Below are 20,754 nucleotides of genomic sequence, written 5' to 3' on the forward strand. Positions count from 1 at the left end.
CTGAAGTTGATGCTTGTCCTGAGGTTCTATAAGAACAGTGTTAGTTTTAGAAAATACATCCTGAAGGATATATAAGTAAAGGACCATGATGTATGCAATTTCTTCTCCACTGGGTAGAACAAAAATATTATGTGTGTGAGAGGGAAGGGTGTGAGTATAGAGAGGGAACAAATGGGGTAAAATGTGAATAATAGGTAAACTGGGGTAAAGGTATATGGGTTTTCTTTGTACGATTCTTGCAAGTTTCTTCCTGTATGTTTTAAATTACTCTACATTAGGAGCTTAAAAGTGCTCTTCAAAATGGTAGAGGAAGGGAATCATTTTATTTCAGCTTAAAACATACAAATGTAGATTTATTCAATAAAACTTACTATTAGAGGGGCGCCTGGGTGGCTCAGTCGGTTAAGCATCCAACTTCGGCTCAGGGCATGATCTCACACTCCATGAGTTCAAGCCCCGCGCTGGGCTCTGTGCTGACAGCTTGGAGCCTGGAGCCTGCTTCAGATTCTATGTCTCCCTCTCTCTGACCCTCCCCCGTTCACGCTCTGTCTTTCTCTGTCTCAAAAATAAATAAACACTAAAAAAATTAAAAACAAAACCCCTATTAGAACACTATCATACACCATGGCTGTGTCTCAACATAACACAGAAAGAGTACTTGAACCACAACATAGGCAATTTTTGACTCTGCATTTGTTTTCCCCTTTTTCATATTTATCTCCATCTATTTTTGATGACATATATGATTTCTACATCATTCATAATTTCATTTCCAACAAATAAAAATTCCTAAACCATTGTTGTATGTCATCTTCCTAAAAATCACTGGTACCTTGATTTGTCACATATCAGCTAATAAATCACATGCTCTATTAAAAAAAAGAAAGAAAGAAAAAAGGAGGCTTTGAGTTAGAGGCAGTGGGGCGTTAGTTATTTTTTTTTTTTTTAACTTGAGAATAACATGATCAGATTTGTATTTTATAATCCAATTAAATAGAATATTTTTCTTAATGTCCAACTAAAACTTGCCTGTTCTAATTTAAGCTAATTTCCTCATGCTTTGTTTTTTTGCAGATATAAAGAAACTCACAAAAATATGTGTGGACATGAAATTAGTAATCCAATGTGTGTCTCTCAGCCTTCTTGTGCTTTAATTATGCAACCTTTCCTCATAGGACCTTTTTCCACTCCTTTAATTATCTTTGGCATTCATCTCTGAATCCTCACACATTTCTCCATCCCCTTGATGAGTTGTGGTGACCAATCTTAATAATGATGTACATTCCAGTACCACGTGGGCTCTCCCCCACTTTTTTTTTTGCAATGGCGTCATACTACTGATGCATATCTATAAATTATTAATCATAGAAGCCCTTCTTTGGTAGTTAGTGTCCTATTACTTCCTCATCCAATTAAAGTGTATGATTGGGATAGTGCTTTCCTAGATTATCGTTGAGAAAGCTGTTTGTGAAAGAATTAAGAACTTGAGTGAAGTTAAGATAGAGTCATTTATTTAACATGGCCACCCTAACAATTTCTCTTTGTTATAGTTTGTCATATTATCATAGAACAAAATTCAATTACTCTAGCAAAATTTGACTCTCACCATGCCATGATAGCTGCTTTTTAATCTTACATTATTTCAGGTAATTACATAAATGATTGTAAAATGGGTCAAACTAGTGTCTCTTCAGGCACTGATGTCAGGTTGACAGTGTATAATTTTACTGAACCTTTACTAAGATGCTAAGCATTATGCAAAGCTTTAGGGGCACATTATGGATAAGATAAGGGTCTTTCCTTAAATAACAACAGACACGATCCAAAAAAATGTAGAAAGTACCATGAGAATATGGTACAGAGAGCAACCAACTCCTGAGTGGAGGGAGGGATCTGACAACCCTTTGGAGAAGAGGTAGTATGGAGATATTGAAGAATGAGCAAAGTTTTGTTATACAGAAAAGGGAGAAAAAGGAATTACAGATGGCGGAAGCTATGTGTGAAATGTCGGTGGTATGGGACCTTGGTGTGTTCACAGGAGGGCAAATGCCTAGTGGTTCCATCCCTGGCTGAACATTAGAATCACCTTTTAAAAAAATTTTTTAATTAATGTTTATTTTTGAGAGAGAGAATGCGAGCAGGGTAGGGGCAGAGAGAGAGGGAGACACAGAATCCGAAGCAGGCTCCAGGCTCTGAGCTGTCACCACAGAGCTCGACGCGGGGCTCAAACTCACGAACCACAAGATCATGACCTGAGCCGAAGTCAGACGCTCAATTGACTGAGCCACCCAGGCGCCCCTAGAATCACCTTTTAACAAATAACTGATGCCCAGGCCCCACCTCTAGGGAATGAGGTCGGGGGCGGGGGTGGGGGGGGAATGAGTTTCAGTAGTTAAGAAAGCTCTCCAGGTGATTCTAATGTGGAACTAGGCTGTGAAGTATAGGGTTAGGACATAAAGACCATGGAGGGCAGTAAAGGAAATGGCAGGAAATGCCTAGAAACTCAGGGTAGGACCCAGCAGAGAAGGGGTATATTTGTCATGCAGGAATTTGGTCTTTACTCTGCAGGGGGGAGCTCTCCAGGGCTTTCAAGCAGGGAAATGATTGGAGAAAGATCCTTCTGGAGAACAAACAGATGTTAGGATAGAGACACTAGAAGCATAGAGACTAGTTTGGAGGGTCTGCAGTAGTCCAGGTGATACCTGCTGAAGGCCTGAACGAAGGTCCCTGACTGGATGAATCTCAGATACAGGAGATACAGGTTTGGAGTAGGGAATGTGTGTTTGTGTTACTCAGACAAGGTGCAGAAATAATGGGTCTGTTTTCTAAGGTGTTGAATTTGATGTATGTACAAAACCTCTCACTGGAGATGCTCCATAGATAGCTACAAGCGGTTTTATTTTTTCCAAAGACAATGCATTATTGGAGCTCTTATTAGGAGCACAGCATTCAGACAAGGTTGATACATTGCACAACTCTGGATGACAAACTTTGAGAGATATTGAAGAACACAATCAAGGGCCTAAATAAACACACAAGAAGAGTAGTTGAAGAAAGAATACTTGAAGTGAAAGAGACTTAGGAAGCCATGATCATAGTTTCAAGTGTACAAAGGGGTATAAGAGAGAAGGATTAGTTACGCTATGTCTGGATCCATAGAACAGAACCATGGCCATTCTCTTGGCCTTCTAGTCTCTACTCTAGTGGATTATTTCCCATACTAAAAAAAATGCAGTGGTATTATTCAAATTAGCATCACACAAGAAGCATCAGTCAACCCAAAGTCTATTCTGAGCACACCCCAGCAGGAACTGGTTAAATACATTTGAGATCAGTATTTTCAGTTCACCATTTTTGTGGTGGCCCAAATATGATGACTCATGTCATAATCTGAAACCGAACAAAACCCCACTGCTGCTCTGGGAAAACAACAGGGCAATGGACAATGCAGTAGAAAAAAGAAGGGAGAGACAGCAGATGCCATTGCTGATCTACCCAATAGCAATGTTCCCCTTCTTGCTTAATTTACAAAACCCTGATTTTATTCAGGATCCAACATAATCAGGGATGGCAGCCACCTACCACAGCCCCAGGGCATGAACTCTGATCAGTCTAAGCCAAGCAAAGCAGTTCCACTTCTCACTAAAATTTGTTTAGGAATGGAACTATGGCTCCCACTTAGAAGATGGAAAGGAAAGTGAGCTGGTAAGGGAAACAGAAAGGCTTCTGAGAAGGAAAGATAAAAGACAATTGACAAAGAGGCTGGCCTATGTTTCTGCCTTTAACATGGTTGCATAAAACTGTAATGTTTAGGGCTGAGACAGCCTTCTAGTGACTATGAAAAATCAGCTCTAAAGATGAGAATCCAATCTGCTGAGAATGGATAAAAAGAAAGAAAGAGGAGGCTGAGTCCATGATGATATGATCTCTGAAAATATCAGCTTTAGATTTCTTGTTATATGACCTAATTAAAGGTCTTTGTTGCTGAAGCCAATGTTAGATATTCTATTGAGTACAGCCGAAAGCATTCTGGATACAGTAGACTAAGGCTACCCTGACTTAAGAGGCCAAATACAAAATTCTATCTATACAGAAGGTGGTAGATTAATCAATCAACAGTTTGAACTTCTGTGGCTAGCATGGTTTTGAAGACTAAAAGAGGAATATAGCTGGAGACAAATTAGAAGAAGTAATTCTCTGCTAGCCTAAGGTTTATTTTCCATCGACCATGATCTGCTTCCATTCTGGAAGAACAAATGACTACAAATCTTGTGGTGAAACAAACATGACTGTCCAAATATGGCCCTGGGTGTCACTCAGAGTTGCCTGCACAACTAGCCAGCTGGGACTGAGGATTCTTCTCCCCAGGATTTATCCAAACCCAACTTCTCTTGGACCTTGAAGGTCCCTCCAAGTTAGGTAGATGGCGCTCCCAGATAAATATTCTCTATAGCTGGCAACTAAACCTAGATTCTGTAAATCCTCTAATAAGGGCCCAATGGACAACACCGTTCTGATGCCCACTTGGGACCCACTCTGGATGTTACCAATAGTGAAACTTACCGCATGGAACAACAGAGCTTAAGTGAAAGGCAACCAAGGAAATCCAAGAACTCTCAGTCTGAGTCTTAACAGGAAAGAAGTTTCAACATACTAATGACTGCCTGTATTGTACACTCCTCTTTGATGCTTGAGAGACAGCTACATCTACAGAGTCAGTTCTTGACAAAAATTAAGTGACAAAAAGAAGACAACCATCAAATGTGTAAAATGCATATGTGAAATAAAAAGTTTGGTACTTCAGTGTATTTTATTAACTGAGTGTTTTGGAATGCTCATTTAGAACAAAAGCCACTATGCACTACTCTATGTTTTTAAACTGTAGCTAACTCAAATTGACTCAACTCAGTATGAAAACAAATCATGGTCGTACCATTCTGGTTCCCCTCAAGCCCATCATGTCTGCTCCTCTCCACAACATAGTGTCTGTAAGTCATTCCATTGAGATCTCAGTACATAAGGAGAAGACAGTTTCTACTTTTGAGTTCTTTACAACTGGTAAAAATTTTACAATTTTTTACAACTTGATAAAAATGCAAAGTACTGTCTTTTCCATGGTTGTGAGGTTTACCCACATTTATGTTGCACAACATAGAAATATATGAGATATATATTTTTATAGAAGTATACACATATTGGGGCCCCTGGGTGGCTCAGTTGGTTGAGTGTCCACCTCTTGGTTTCAGCTCAGGTCATGACCTCAGTGTTTGTGGGATCAAGCCCCACATTGGGGTCTGTGCTGGCAGCATGCAGCCTGCTCAGGATTCTCTCTCTGCCTCTCTCTCTCAAATAAATAAATGAAATAAAAAAATAAATAAACTTATTTATCAAAATAAATAAATAAACTTAAGAAATAAAGAAGTATACAAATATTTCAGATATACAGGAATATCTGAAATATGCTCAAAAAGTTAAAGTAGCAACAAAATACCACACATGTGAAAAATTATGCACAAGGGACTATGCTCAGTTCTGAGACATAAGATCCAAAGAGCTGTGGGAGGAGGATCTGGCCTGTAGGACCTTCCCATGTAACTAGGAGGTGGAACGTACACAATGACCAGGAGACATGGCAGTTGGGGTAGGTTCCCAGGAGGAGTGTGGAGACAACAAGAATGCTATAGGTGCACAAGAAGTCATTTTGCGAACCACAGGTAAGGAATCTTAAGGCTTTGGGCGACTGATCTCTAAATAATGGCTAATTTCTCTTGTTGAGGACATGCCATTTACCCATATGCTGACAAAAAATAACCTTTAAAAATATGTATAGGGGTGCCTGGGTGGCTCGGTCGGTTGGGCGTCCAACTTCGGCTCAGGTCATGATCTCCCGGTTTGTGAGTTCAAGCCCGGTGTCAGGCTCTGTGCTGACAGCTCAGAGCCTGGAGCCTCCGGGTTCTGTGTCTCCCTCTCTCTCTGCCCCTCCCCTGCTTATGCTCTCTCTCTCTCTCTCATAAATAAACTTAAAAAAGGTTTAAAAAATATATATATATATATAAAAATATATATATATATAAACTCTTCCTTATCAGCTGAATTAGTTTCCCATGGCTGTTGTAACAAACTACTATAATAGTACCCTGGTGGCTTAAAGCAACAGAAATTTATTCTCTTACAGTTCTGGATGTCAGAGTCTGAAACCAGTACTGGGCTTCTCAGTGGGCTGAGATGAAGGTGTAGGCACTTCCTTCAGAAGCTCTAGGGGAAATCCCTTCCTGGTTTCTTCCAGCTTCTGGTGGCTGCTGGCCTTCCTTGGCTGTGGATGCATCACTCCAGTCTGTGGTCATGTTGCCTTCTCATCTGGGTGGTGTCAAATCTCCCTCTGCTTCTTTAAGAACTTGTATTTGCATTTACGCCCACCCAGATCATTGAGGGTACCCCCCTCACCTCAAATTCCTTAATTTAATACACATCTGCAGTCTATTTTACCATATAAGGTAACATTCACAGACCTGGTATCTTTGGGGGATCTTATTTAGTCTACTACTCTCCAACAAAAGTCTCCAAGCCTTTCAAACAATCACCTGAATTATGGAGCAGTGCTTTTCATTCATTCAAAGTTGAATGTTTTAGGAATGGGATGAGAAATCTGTGCTTACTTACCCAACGAGTTCCTTTTTGAAATACAGAGAGGATTTCTCTTTAATTTTGCACAGTGGACAAGACTTGACAATGCTGACTGAAATCCCTGAATATATGACATTAGCATATGGTGATTCCTAAGTGTGGACCAGGGGTTGCCAACTAGCAGCCTGAGAACTGAATTCAGAGGTATGCTTTGAGGCTACATTTAAAAATGGGGGGGGGGCCTGGGCCGCTAGTTGGTTAAGCGTCCGATTCTTGATTTTGGCTCAGGTCAGGATCTTGTGGTTGGTGGGTTTGAGCTCTGAGTCAGGCTCAGTGCTGACAGTAGTCTCTTTTTCTCTCTCTCCCCCTATCCTGTACTTTTGCTTTCTCTGTCTCTCTCAAAGTAAATAAATTTTGAAAATAAAAATAAAAATAGGAGCTCTACGGGCGCCTGGGGGCTCAATCGGTTAACGTCTGACCCTTGATTTTGGTTCAGATCTTGGATCCCAGGGTTGTGAGATTAAGCCCCACGTGGAGCTCCATGCTGGGGCTGGAGCCTGCTTGGGATTCACCTCCCCCCTTCTCTGCCCCTCCACACCTCATATACATGCACTCTCTCTCTCTCTCTCTCCAAATAAATAAACATTAAAAAATAATAATAAAAGTAGGAATTCTAATATAAAAATGAGATTTGGGGTTTCTCTGGAAAAACTGAAGAGCTAATAACACAGGATCCTTAGCCTTCTATGGTAATAAGTAGCTAGAGAAATGTCACCATCCTTTTAGACTTGACAAGGGTCCCCATGCTCATCACAGTCCCCATCTTGCCTGTTGTCCCTAAAATGGATACCACATAGATCGCCAATATTTTTAGTTGTCATATATTTTTGTAACTTCACACCACTCGGTTACTGGTAGAAAAATATTTCTCTGTTCCTGTACCTCTATTGAAAGAGACAAAGTAAAAACTAGCCTGAAACACATGCGGCACCCCGCCCCGAACTGCCACGTTTGAAGAAAAACTGGAGAAGAAAAAAATGTTTTTTTTTTTTTTAAAAAGAGAAGAGCAATTCCTTTCCTGTTTAACAAGCACATACCCAGCTTTCCTGAGTCTTCTACATTTCTTCCTCTGCCTCTGACGGAATTTGAATTCACAGCTCCCAGTACTGACTGCCGTAGTAGTGAAAGGAATGCAGCCACGCATCTTTAACGTGGGAATCGGCTAACCTGATGATGAGCAGTGCTCCAAATACTGCTCGGACTCCAAGAATTAATTTGGATAAAGCACTTGTAACTAAGCCACACTTAGCCTCCTAATATATCAATGAAGCCAAAAGGGCAGTAACAATAATAATTTAAATACTTAGCATGTGTATAGTACTATTATGAGTGCTTTACATATATTAATGCATTCAAATCTCACAACTCTATCCATAGACACTATTATTATTATCCCTATTTTACAGATAAGGAAACTGAGGCACAAGCAACTTGTCCATAGTACTATTACCATCATTCTCTCTCCCCCCAATTTTCTAGATCAGGAAACTGAGACATAAGTGACTTGTCCAAGGTTATGTAACTGGTAAGTGATAGAACTAAGATAGGAACCCAGGCTGACTGTACCAAACTCAAAAGTAAGGTTGCAGAAGATCTAAAGATCATGAAACCTTTTGAGGATCTGAGAATGGGAGGAATTAGAAGTACTTTGTAGCTCAAAGTCCAAATACGGAAACCAGTGATGTCGCCATGCTCTAGGTGGCCTCATTCTGCAATCAAACATCAGCGAACCCAGCAGGGACCTCCCCAGCACCAATTGTCTACAATGGAGGCAAAGTGGATGCAGATAAAGAGGGACTGGATCCCACTTTCAACTCAAATGCATCGTCACATAGACTCTGGGCTCACAGGCTTGTTGAATGCTTTTAAATAGCAAATGATGTAATAATGTTTGAATGTCTTCACCTGTCCTGCAGAATAATCACCTTCTCCTTGGGGTTTTGTGTCTTGTTTTTGTTTTTTTTTAAGGAAAGGTTTTTATTATTATTATTATTGAATGTATGTGTAGCTGTACGTATGTAATCTTTACAGCAAACATGGGGCTTGAACTCATGACCCCCAAATCAAGAGTTAGATGCTCCACTAAGCCAGCCAGGCACTCCCTCCTTGGGTTTTTAAACCTGGTATCAGGAGTCATCCTTTGCTTTTATCTTGGGACCCACCTGGGATGAGAAACCTTGACCACTTAACCATGCTCACACCACTTAGTCAAAGTCACTGTTGTTGGGATCATTTAGTGCTCTATTTAAAAATCCTCTTTTTAATTCAAACAGAATAATTTTTCTGTGACTATGTCACATATTGTAGATTGCCCCAAACCATTATTCTGGCTAAAGCTGAGATGCCCTTGACACCCTCATTTTTTTGCAACACATCCAGTCTTCTAATGAACACTAAACAGAAGTCTTTTTCCCATAACACTATTTGATGCAGGCCCAGTATCTTCTGAGTCCGATTTCTTGGTTTTCTTTTACAGAATACATAATAAAGGAGAAGAGTACACAAAGAGAATGGTGTATGAGGTATACATCATCTGTAAGACAGCTGTTTAATCACTTAGATTAGTGCTCTCAGTTAGGATTTCCTCCACCTCGTCCAGATCACATGGGTAGGGTCACAGGCACCAACCCTGTGACTTGGAGTACCTCTTGATCCTTGGGTTTACCTTCTGTGAAATCGGGATGTTGAACTGACTCATGATGAAATGAGGTGGTTTTCCCTCTCTAATGATCAGTGATTCTGTGACTCTGTGTAAGGATTCAAGTTAGTTTTTGTCTTAGAAAAAAAAGGACTGGGGCGCCTGAGTGGCTCAGTTGGTTGAGTGTCTGACTTTGGCTTAGGTCCTAACCTCACCTCTCATGAGTTTAAGCCTCACATCGGGAGAGCCCTGTGTCAGGCTCTCTGCTGTCAGCATGGAGCCCGCTTTGGATCCTCTGTCTCCCTCGCTCTCTTTACCCCTCCCCCACTTGTGGTCTCTCTCTCTCTCTCTCTCTCTCTCTCAAAAATAAATAAACTTTAAAAAAATGACCAATGTTTCCATGTTTCCTGTCACCCATGTAAAAGCTAGCAAAGGGAAGGTAGTAGACCAGAGGGACCCTGCATGCTACATGACATCTCTTTCAGAAGACAGTGCTCTACTGACTCAGCCAGGCCCCCCAAATCAGAATCTACTCCTTTCCTTCCCTCTCAGTCCAGCTCAAACAGCACCTCAAGAGCCTCCTGTCCCAACCTGCAACAAGAGACACAGCTAATGGCTCTTTCCCCCAGCTACAACAGCATCCTGTCCCCACCTCATTGCTAGCCTCTCCCTGGGATCTGTGACATGCAAGCCTGCCCTCTGCATCAGCTGGGACACTCACCATGCTTCCTTCATCTCTGTGGCCTCACACCTCACATTCCACTTGCATACAGTAGGTACTCATTGTTTGGTCAAAAGTTTAATTTTAGTCTTTGCTATTTATTTCCTGTACCACCCTTGGTAAGTATCTCCAAACATAGTGCTATTTCTTCATGTGCAAATTAATGATAATCAAATTAACCTGACCACAAATGCTGTGAAATTCTGAAATGGAGAATAGTAAATACCATGGAAAGGCTAAGGCAGGGCTTTCCCACCACAATGCTGGAATCACTGCTTCTCAGAGAATCACAGAAAGGCCCCCTCAGTGTCATCAGATCAGGCCTTCGGCCTTTGGGAAAGGCTGTACTCCACTAACACAGACATGCAGCCTTATTTTGCTTTCAGAGTTCCAGCAAATCTCTGAAACAAATGTTATGGTTTCTCTGGTTAGGTGACATTGGGGAAAACCTTCCTGCAATCCGCCCCAATTCCCTCCCTCCCTCCAGCTTCAATCCTCAGCGGAGGCCAAGAACATCTGCTTGTGGCCAGCAGCTCATACCATGTACCCTGCTCATTCACAGCCTGGAAAACAATATAGGTGCAGGGACAATAGTAGTCCATTCTTTATTCTTAAACTTTGAGAGTCATTGAATTGATGTAATAATTACTATTTTTTTTCTTTTAAGAAAGAAGACAGAAAACGGTACACAAACTTGGCCTTGTCTGGCAGTTGTGGTTTACCAGCCATGTTAAATTCAGACCCCTCCGAGCAGCTTTTCTCCCTCAGCCTTAATCGTTTTACACCAAAACTTTCTATCCTCAGAGGAAAACAGAATTACGTGCAAAATCATTAAATGGCCCTTCTCATGGCACTTTGGAATTCCATTTTACCTCATCCTTCAGGTAATTACACATTGTATTGATATTCAAACGTGTCATAACTTCACAAGAGTTAATGTTGTCAATTTACTTTAAAAGGGTACTAAAAATAGTACATTTGTGTTTATATTTTTCTTTCTGGGGCCTAATCTTTCTGCTCATATTCATTTTAGCAAAAATGTCTTCTAAGTACTTTGCCTCTTGGAATAGTGCTTTTTTCTGCATTGGGGACAGCAGCCAGAAGACCAAAAGAGCCTTCTTTACGTGGAATCCGCCTTGCCTTTACCTCGACAAAGGAATGCATTAAAGATGCTTTTGGCTACTGCATCACCTGGAGTGAAGGGAGAAGAAAATCAGCTACCTGGTGTATCTCTGCTATTCCCCAGAAACTATTCCAGTCTCGCCCTCCGTCTCCTCCTTCAATCCCACTTCTGAGCAAAAAACTTCTCACGCACCAGGGTCCTTAACACCACGAGTAGGATCCATGACTTCCCATTGCTTCTCCTAGGGTACCAAAGGGCGCCCCTGCCCTGAACCAAAAAAAGTCTTCAGTCACTTGTAGGTTACTTTCAAACTGGGACAAGTCGTTGTGTGTGGCTCATGCAGACCGTGAAGAACTGAAGGAAGAGTGAAATGTTGAAGAGCTGGAGGAAGAATCACTGTACCCTGACTCGTGTGACACTGTGGATGAGCTGGGGGATGGTCCCCAAAGCTTAATCAAGAAGGCCATCGAGGGTGGCGATAGTCGGGCCCCAGCTGCCTGCCTGATTGCCACCTCAGTATGGAAGGGTGGGCGAGGTAGGGTGAGGAGCAGATGGGGGCAGTGAACGAGAACAAGTCACATATGTCAGGTATTGTGCAGATATTACAGCACCTTTAACTCAGGAGCTGACCTCAGTCCACAGAAGATGCTACGCTGTCATACACAACAAACCAATCAGTAACACAGATGAAAGAGGTAAAGGCTTAATATAAAAATAAAATAGAGCAGGGGTCAGCAAACGTTTTCTGTGAAGGGCTGGTAAATATTTTAGGCGTTGAGGGCTGTCTCTGCCACAACCACTCAACTCTGCCCAGGTAGCACCAAAGCGGTCACAGACAATACATAAATGAATGGGCTGTGTTCTAGTAAAGTCTATTTAAAAAAATAGGCAGCAGACAGACTATGACTACAAGGCACAGCTTCTCTATCCCTGAAACAGGAAATCTGCACATAAACATTTTAAGTACTCTCCCCAATAACACCTCGAGTACCCTTGGATTACAGGGTGGCTCACACAAATTGTGTTCATCCTGAGAATATAAGCGCTTTTTTTTTTAATTAAAAAAATTTTTTTAAATATAATTTATTGTCAGATTGGTTTCCATACAACACCCAGTGCTCATCCCAACAAGTGCCCTCCTCAAGGCCCATCACCCACTTTCCCCTCTCCCCCACCCCCCATCAACCCTCAGTTTGTTCTCTGTATTTAAGAGTCTCTTATGGTTTGCTCCCTCCCTCTCTGTTTGTAACTTTATTTTTCCCCTTCCCCTCCCCCATGGTCTTCTGTTAAGTTTCTCAAGATCCACATATCCGAGAATATAAGCACTTTGTGGGCAGAAGTTTTATTATGTTCATAACTACATGCCCAGCACCTAGACGTGTACCTGGCATGCAGCTGGCACAAACAGCTGCTCACAACAAACATTTGTTGAATGAATAAATTAATGAAATGAGCACATGATGGGTCTGTAAAGGGTAATTGTGACTATTGGTGATTTTCCTGTACCACCAACCCCACGTCCACGGCTGTCCCATCCCCTTGTGCCCCTCCTTCTTTGAAAAATTGGACAATAACATGGGGGCCAGGGCATGAAAATTATGAATCCTCCTAAAAATTTTTACACAAATTTGAGAAAACATTTGCTTTTTAACAGCTAAGATAACACGTAGAAATATGTTATCTTTATTTTCTCAGTTTTGCCTATGTTAAATCAAAATTTAATAAATTGGCTTTCAGAGCAAAGGCAGTGTCCAAGAGGCCAAAATCATTAATTATTACTTATTATTATTATTACTCATGCAGTGAGTAACTTTCACAATATTGTCAAATAGTAGTGGGACGTTATACCATAATACTTTACCTTCTGGCTCTGGGCCATTATCTTTCATAGTAACCATGAGGGCAGTCACATGTTATCAGCACTTCCTCACAGGTCGTATTACACCTACAAGGTAAAATATGACTCACATTGATCTTTCCTCAGAAATATGGGGCTCTCACAAGTTCCTGGCCATCACTGCACATTTATCAAGTGGCTACTCACAGCCCCAGGTGTGGGGGAAAACATATCAAAGGAAATGTGAGGTACCGTCATGGTCCTTTCACTTAAAAAAATTGAGTTAAGGTGACAAACTTAAAATTCAGGAAAAATTTAAAGTAAGATAATATATAACCCAATACTAATTACTATAGATTGAATGCTAAGATCATAGACACAGCTTAAGGTTGAGGGAACTTTAGACTACAGAGTTAGATTTTCTTTTTCCTATATGGGACCTTAATGATTATGCAATACTCTCACTTTACCAATGAGATCTTGAGACCTCATTACTACGAATAGAATCTTGGTTATCTTCAGAGTAGCATACTTTTATAACTTTTTTTTTCACCTTCATTTTAGAGAGAGAGAGAGTGAGCAGGGGACAGGGGCAAAGGGAAAGAGAGAGAATCTACAGCAGGCTCCATGCTCACTGCAGAGCCCGATGTGGGGCTTGATCCCACAACCATGGGATCATGACATAAGCCAAAATCGAGTCGGATGCTCAACTGACTGACTCATCCAGGTGCTCCAGACTAGCATACTTTTTAATGTGTGAATATAAGAAGTGTTTTAAGAATTTATTAATGATATATCAAATGCTCCCCATTTCCCCTTTTGTAGAAAGTATATATTGTTAATCCTGAACCACATATTTAAAAAAAGGAGGCAGACTTCCAAAGATGTAGTTTCTTCAAACTCTGAGACAACCTCACAGGTCAACACACATAGGGTTTGATTCCACCTGCACAGGTGAGCCCCACCACAAGCACTCTTTCTATGAAGGTTCCCGACTTACAAAGCAGCGAGTCAGGCACTTACTCACTGTGCAAGGACATTTCAGTTTCCCTGCAAGGAAATCAGGAATGGAAGCTTTCCGCTTGGACTGAGTAATTCCCTAGGATCAGATGAATAGTAGTATTTTCCCAGCATCACACAGCACCTCACCAGGAGCAGAGGGATTGAGCGTGAATGCCCACATCAACTTTCCTTACCATCTTGAGAAGACCTGTGTTTCTTCTTTCATTTCTTTGGCTGCAAGTAAAGACATTTCTGATTTCTTCCTGCCATAAACACACAGCATTTGAATGCAATTCGCCCCACAAAATAGTTTGCTTTACCCAACTGTTTTTATAAGGTAACTTTCTAGAACACCTGTGTATTGATAAGAAAGTCAGAACTGTTTCAAGGTGAGCACAGTCACAACCTATGATACAGTTGCACCGTACCCCCAAACAACACGTGTGTGTGTGTCAGTCATCCTGTGCACACCTCTGTGCATAATCCCAGCCAACCACATCAACCACATCTGAGGTCCTTCTAATTCTCTACTCATAGGGCCCCTCTCAGGATGCTGTGGTTGGCAAAGCCTGCCAATGAGAGAATTTACAGTTCAGTGAGACCCTACTCACAGGCTGAGGGGTCAACATCCACAGAAGGGTCACTGTACCCAGAATTCTGCCAAGAAAGCACCATGCAAGCAGTCCTGCCGTAAATAGAGACACTCACACATACCCCACATACAGAAACAAAGAAGGGCTAGATACACTCCAACTCAGCAAGGTCCTGCAAAATGAAACGGAGGCACTTTCCGCAAGAGACGCTGTGAGAGAAAAACAAACAAACAAACGAGAAGGCAGTAGTGTTCCTGGCAAGGTTCAGATGGAAAAACAGCAACAGATCCCAGAAGCAGAGCTGCAGCCAGGGATAACCTCAGCTCAAGCCATGTTAAGTAAGGGCAGGATAACACTCACGGAGGATTCACCGCGTGGTCGCCGTGTCCTCTGAGCCATGACTTGTAGTCTACTACAAGCCAGTCAACAAATACCTACCAAATAGGTGCTACATGTTCAGGCCCCTTTGAGTCACTGTGAGGGATGGGCAGATTTTAGTTAAGTGTATGTCAGGCACTGTTGAGGCACCATAGGGCATCTTTGCACCACCACATGCTGGGGAAGGCATTTCCCCTTTCAAATGCTAGGAGTATCCCACAAGGCCACGTGAGTAATAAGTGGAGTCAGGCCCTGACCTCAATTCTGCCTGACTCCAAAGCCCAGGACACCACATCACCACGCATAAACTATGGCTTCTGCCCTAAAGAGGCTTAAAATAACCTAAACCAATTAGAGATCAATACAGCCAATATAATGAAGAATTAACAAACAAGAATCTTAAGACTTTAAAGAAAGAGAAGAGGAGTGAGTAGCTAGAGAAGACATTAGGTAAGAAGGAGAGCTGGTCTCCTCCTCAGAGGGTGGGTAAGATTTGCATGGGAGAGTGGGGAGGAGGGAGGGAGTTTCTAGGAGAGCAGTGTGAGCCTTGACACTGCAGTGGGAATGAGCCTGGCCCCCTTAGCAGGGCAGCAAGACCAAACTGCATAGAGCACATGGATCTACAGTGAACTGAAAATAGGATTCAGATAGGAGGGGTGAGGCCTGATTATGAAAGCCTTGAAAAATCAGGCAAATTATTTGAGATAGCAAATGGAGAGGAACTGAAGGTTGCAAGGCAAGGAGAGAGTCGAAGTGATAGTTAAAAAAAATTAGATGGACAGCAAATGCTGAAGAGACCAGAAAGGGGAACATCTCATTCATTCATTCATTGGTTTATTCAGCAAACATTTACTGAGGACTTACTAAGAGCCAGGCTTGCTTGGACTGCCAGTTAAGTGACTGCTCCAGTCTGCAGGAGAGGAAGGGTGAGGTTCTGGATAACAACATGGAGGGAGGGATCTGAACAAATCATATTTCAAAGGTCTTGGTGACTCATTGATACAGAGGCTGAAGGAAATGAAGGAAAAGATAAAGATAATTCCAAAGGTTCAAGACTGACATGATTTCCACCTTTACTGGGAACCTCAAAAAGTGCTACGAATAAAACAAACAATGAAAGTATAAAAAGAGCTTTGATGATGTTGAACAGTCAACAAAACTCCAAAAGACCTGTTCTTTATCCTGGCAACTCGTTTATGAATTGACTGTAGGTAAGAAATTTCAGTGAGAAAAACCACTTCTCTGGCTAAATGCTGAGTTCCCTTGGCAAGGAGCAGAGACCTCTGCCTCCTCAGACAGGCTCCATCAACCCTCCAACACATCCCTCCATCATCTAAAACGAAACTGATCTCATTAAGAAATGTGGCTGCCCACTCCTGACTTTGGAGGAGGGCAAGGCAAAGTGGACAGAGGAAAACAAAAAGTGGGCAAGGTCACTGTAGGGGGCCATATATCTTACGGAGGGGGCAGTGGTACAGGATATCATTTTAGAGGATCACAGCAATGCTTTCATTTCTATACCCACTTCCTAGTATTTTACAATTAGTGATCCTCAAATAGATAGGAAGGCATTAAAGATTCTTTACCAAATCAGAGCGCTTTGTCCAGAAACTATTTCAAATGTGCATATTTATGCATACATTAACTCCTAGTACAGCTAGCATATGGTTCAGACACAAATTCTTCTTAATAATTTACATGTTGACTACACAAATTTCAAGCTCATTTTAATTGTACATTCAGCAAGAGTACAATTCACTGTTGGGGCACATCCTGAAAGCCTACTCACTGGAAAATGAGACATGAAAACTGTAGCTATCAAACTTCTATTGCTACAAAGAGTGTTACAGGCCAAAATAAAAAAACAATACCTTGGAGAAATCTAGACTTGCATGCAAAATTCAAGGCAGTATTTTCTCAGCCTGGCCCAGCTTTAGCAAAAGCAGATCTTTACTTAATTATAAGTAGAAATGAGTACTCTTTTCTGCAGAATGACGTTTTCAACTACTTTTATATTTAAAGTAAAAGCCCTCTATGTTAGTGTCAAAGTCAGACTTTAAAAGGTATATTCCAAAAGAAACGGTTGCTCTGGAAAATCCTTCAACATCACTCTCCTAATATCTACTCAGGTTATAAGAAGAAATCAGAGCAGAAAGAAACCCGGTGAAAAATGGTTGCACATAAATGTGTGAAGATTCTGGCTCAGACCCCCTTGTGGGACAGCCACAGGCCTAGTCAGGAAAATTCCAACAGCAAGTCCCCCACATCCTACTAAAGAGGCTTAAAATCGGGCAAGGTCTTTTCTCTCTTTAACACCGAAAGGTAAACACCCATCAAAATCTTCCAGAGTCGGAGCAACCCGGAGTTTCCATGCCAAGAGGGAAAGAGCCACATGACCGCGGAGAGAAACTACAGCCCATTAGCCTCTCCCTCTCCTTCCAGCCCCTCGCGGAGGCCCCGGCGCCGGGGTCCCTCCGCAGTTCCACTCCTTCATCCCCAGTGACAGGTCGCCTAGCAGAAGCCCCTAAATCCCCGGCCCCACTTACTGGCGCCGCGAACACAGGCGGGGGCCCGCCCCTGCGGTGAGCGCAGTTCCTCGGCGACTGGGGCGCAGCAGCCGGATCGGGAACTGGGGGTAGGGGCGATCCCTGCTAGGACAGCCCGAGCGGTCCGTATAGGGACGCCCGGGAGGTCCGGCGAGTCGAACGGGCCGCGCGGCGCATGGTGGAGCAGCAGGAACCCGGCCGCTCTCCAGCCTCCGGCTGGAAAACAAACAAAAGGCAGGGAGGCTTCTAGTGGGGACGACCGGCCGCTTTCCCTGGGAAAAGTTACCCTGCAGCTCCCCTCGCTGGCCCTGCGCGTCCCTGCACCGCCGCGTCCAGGCAGCCCGGGGGCGCCGAGGTGCCGCGCCGCGCTCTTCGCCGGGGCGGACCAAGCCCAGGGATCCCTGCGGTCCGCTGACCACCCGTGCGTCCCCCCCAGCTCCACACGCTCTCCTTGTTGCACGTCTGTGCATCAGGGATCAAGATTTAGAAACGAAGGCCGTGGACAGAGGTTCTGAGAACACTTCATTACAGGTAATCATGGTGAAAACGTTTGCCCGGTTTAAAAAAACATAACCGGGGATGCACGACATTGTGAATGAAATCAGTGCCACTGAAATGTACACTCCAAAATGCTTAAGATGGAAGATTGTGTTATACTTTACATCAATAAAAAATGTTTTGAAATAAAAACGCAACGGGTTGCTTGTTAGCATTCATTTGAACTTGGAGAGCTTTTATACGGTTAGCAACTTTACTTTGAAAGACTGGATTGTTATCCAGGTGGGAAACACTAGATATGATTCATACAACAATTGTATTCTGCGTGTAACTAGTTATATGTAATCTAACACACTTGTGTGTTAAACACAGTCACTTGTGTCATAAATTATATTGTAGACATTACCTTAAATCATCCATATAAAGGCTGGTTCTGACGCGACTTGAAAAAAGAAACTGCTTCAAGCCTTCTCCTCCCCCCTTCCCAATTTAAAGTTACATAATTGCCCCAAGACTTTACATTTTTCAGAACTAGTCGACTGCAGGAGGGAGCAACTTTAGTTGGAGGCATCAGAATCACCTGGCAGGCTTGTGAAAACAGATTGCTGGGCTCATCCCCAGAATTCTGGTGCTGATGCTGCTGGTCCAGGGAACCACACTGCCCTGAGCAACACAATTTTAATCAATACAGCAATAACCCATTTACACATTGTGGATCTTTCTCTGAGTTTTAAATTCTCCAGCTCATCTTCATATCAATTTTCTCTTTTTATGTTTGAATTCTAAGAACTCAAGGCATTTTTTTTTCCTAATAGAATCTATAACAAAGGTCTGAATCCCTCTCTCTTCTTCCTCCTATTGAAGAAAAACCCACAAGATACAAGACTTCCTATCCCAACTGGCCACTTGGAAAACCTGTAACATTTATCTATCTTTGTGTTTACCTATATAATACCCAGACCATATGGCAAATGAAAATTGAAAGTCATTATCAATGAAAAGATAGGGGGCTAAAAAGGGTAGCCTAACAAACTGTATGCTGCTCCCATGAAAAGTGATTTTTAAAATACCTAAAATTACCCGTTTTAGTCAAGTTCAGTTGTCCAAGCAAGTCTACCCAGCAAAAAAGAGAGACAGTCTTGATCTACCTTTAACAAGGGTCCACTGAGCTAGTAAATGGTTTGGGTCAGGAAAATTATAACCCTGTAAGTATAAGATAATACAAATCTGAGGTCTAATGGATACAGTGGATACTGATATAAAATAGAAAATTTAGTAACTGAAACAACAGCATTTTAATAAAATAGCTGCTTAATTTATCGTTACAAATGGTATATTTTATTAAGCTTTATTTATTAGCTAGAATAGAAATCTGAATTAATTGACCAAGAGATCTTAAATTAGCATTCATCATGTTTGGTGAAATAGACTAGTTCTGAAAATATTTCAATGCCTCATTTTTCATTTGTGAAACTAATCTTTTGCATTCATGAGTCACATATATCACTTTCTCTGATTACAAATCCTTACATCTGCTCTCCCCCCTTCCTATTTAAACTGCAAAATCAATTTAAAGAAGTCATTGAGAAGAAAGTCATCTTTAAAAGATTTAAGTTTCCTTTAAAAATTAAAAACTATTAAAATTTTTGGCCTTCGTTAAACATGAAGGTACTTTTTCTAGGTAGCTGATTTAGGGTGGAAATAAAAACTTACACATCCAAAGGATGATAGATCCTAATATTAAAAGATAGCCGTTGGTCTTCCTTATTGTAGCTCACCATTCTGCCACCCCCTCCCTTTTTTTGCCCCTATTTTTCTGCCAAAGATGTACTGCATGTCTAAGATCTCCAGAATAAAATAATGGATAAGAGATTTAAACTGTGGGTTCGTTGAACTAGCTTCTTGGAAACCTGATAACTGTTAGTTATCTAACTAGTAGAAACTAGACATTTGCCAAATGAAGGTAAGGGGCTGTAAGAGTGTAGGTTTTTACAAAGCATGCAAACTTCCGTATTTAAAACAATGTAAAGTGCGGCAAAATAATAAATCGCCCGATAAAGGAGTGTCTTGTGAGGAAACAAAGTCAGGTGTTTGGGCTTTAAGAGGTGGGGCTCGTATTGCGGATAAGTTCCGGCGCTCTACGCGGAACAGCGGACTACAAACCCCAGAGTACATTGCGGGCTCCGTCTCCTCTGGACTCGGGTTTCAGGGCCTTAGGAGTCTCAACATCTTTCTCCCCTCTTGCATGATGGGATGCAAACGGAGACACTTGTAGTAAGGCAAATCTTGCCGTGGCATTCTTTCGCCCTGCTTCTATACTAAGCTTATCTTTTCCTGAACTTCCAAGTACGTACTTACAAAAAGTTTAGCCATTATAACAGCCTGTGACTGCAGTGGGGTTTCTCCGTTTCCCTGAAATCCTGGCGTAGGACTCGAACCAGAGTCCCCGAAAAGCGTGTAGCGACTTTCCTGAGCACGAAGTTCGATGTTCCTGAAGGAATGTTTACCTTAGGGTCTCAACCCTAGATTTGAGTTATAAACATTTTTGATATAATGCTTGTTCAAGTTTGCATAAGTGGTCACTGAGACGAATACATAGGTTGAATTCGAAGTCGGCAAATTGGTGATCTGCCAAGGCGACCTCGCGCACACCTCCTACCCCTCCACTAGGGAGCGCGCTCGAGGCCAGGGAGCCGTGAGGCGCACGCAAGCGGCAGCGGCACTGCGCATGCTC

At 42.1% G+C, this 20,754-nt stretch overlaps 1 protein-coding gene and 1 long non-coding RNA gene across 7 annotated transcripts in view; one reads left to right on the forward strand and one right to left on the reverse strand.

Annotated features, from left to right (window-relative positions):
• Positions 1-12,999, forward strand: part of LOC132667198 (uncharacterized) — a 25,462-nt gene extending 12,463 nt beyond the window's left edge. The window contains exons 2-3 of the long non-coding RNA XR_009605039.3: positions 10,711-10,927; positions 11,077-12,999. This is a non-coding gene — a long non-coding RNA (uncharacterized LOC132667198). The remainder of the gene's footprint in view (positions 1-10,710; positions 10,928-11,076) is intronic.
• LOC132667196 (uncharacterized) overlaps positions 1-17,875 on the reverse strand; it is a 22,110-nt gene extending 4,235 nt beyond the window's left edge. Inside the window, exons 1-3 of one of the 6 annotated variants that reach the window (XM_060615741.1) lie at positions 17,523-17,875; positions 14,200-14,239; positions 13,028-13,111 (exon numbers count right to left, since the gene is read on the reverse strand). In XM_060615741.1, coding sequence (XP_060471724.1) covers positions 13,028-13,064 — 37 coding nt within the window. In that variant the 5' untranslated portion in view covers positions 13,065-13,111; positions 14,200-14,239; positions 17,523-17,875. Of the gene's footprint in view, positions 1-371; positions 3,302-13,027; positions 13,112-14,199; positions 14,240-15,840; positions 17,500-17,522 lie in introns of those variants that run through there. The other 5 variants (XM_060615744.2, XM_060615745.1, XM_060615746.2 and 2 more) reach the window with 5 other exon arrangements.
• Positions 17,876-20,754: the final 2,879 nt, after the last annotated feature.

Source organism: Panthera onca, chromosome B2 (genome assembly GCF_046562875.1).
Source record: "Panthera onca isolate mPanOnc1 chromosome B2, mPanOnc1 haplotype 2, whole genome shotgun sequence".
Lineage (NCBI taxonomy): Eukaryota > Metazoa > Chordata > Mammalia > Carnivora > Felidae > Panthera > Panthera onca.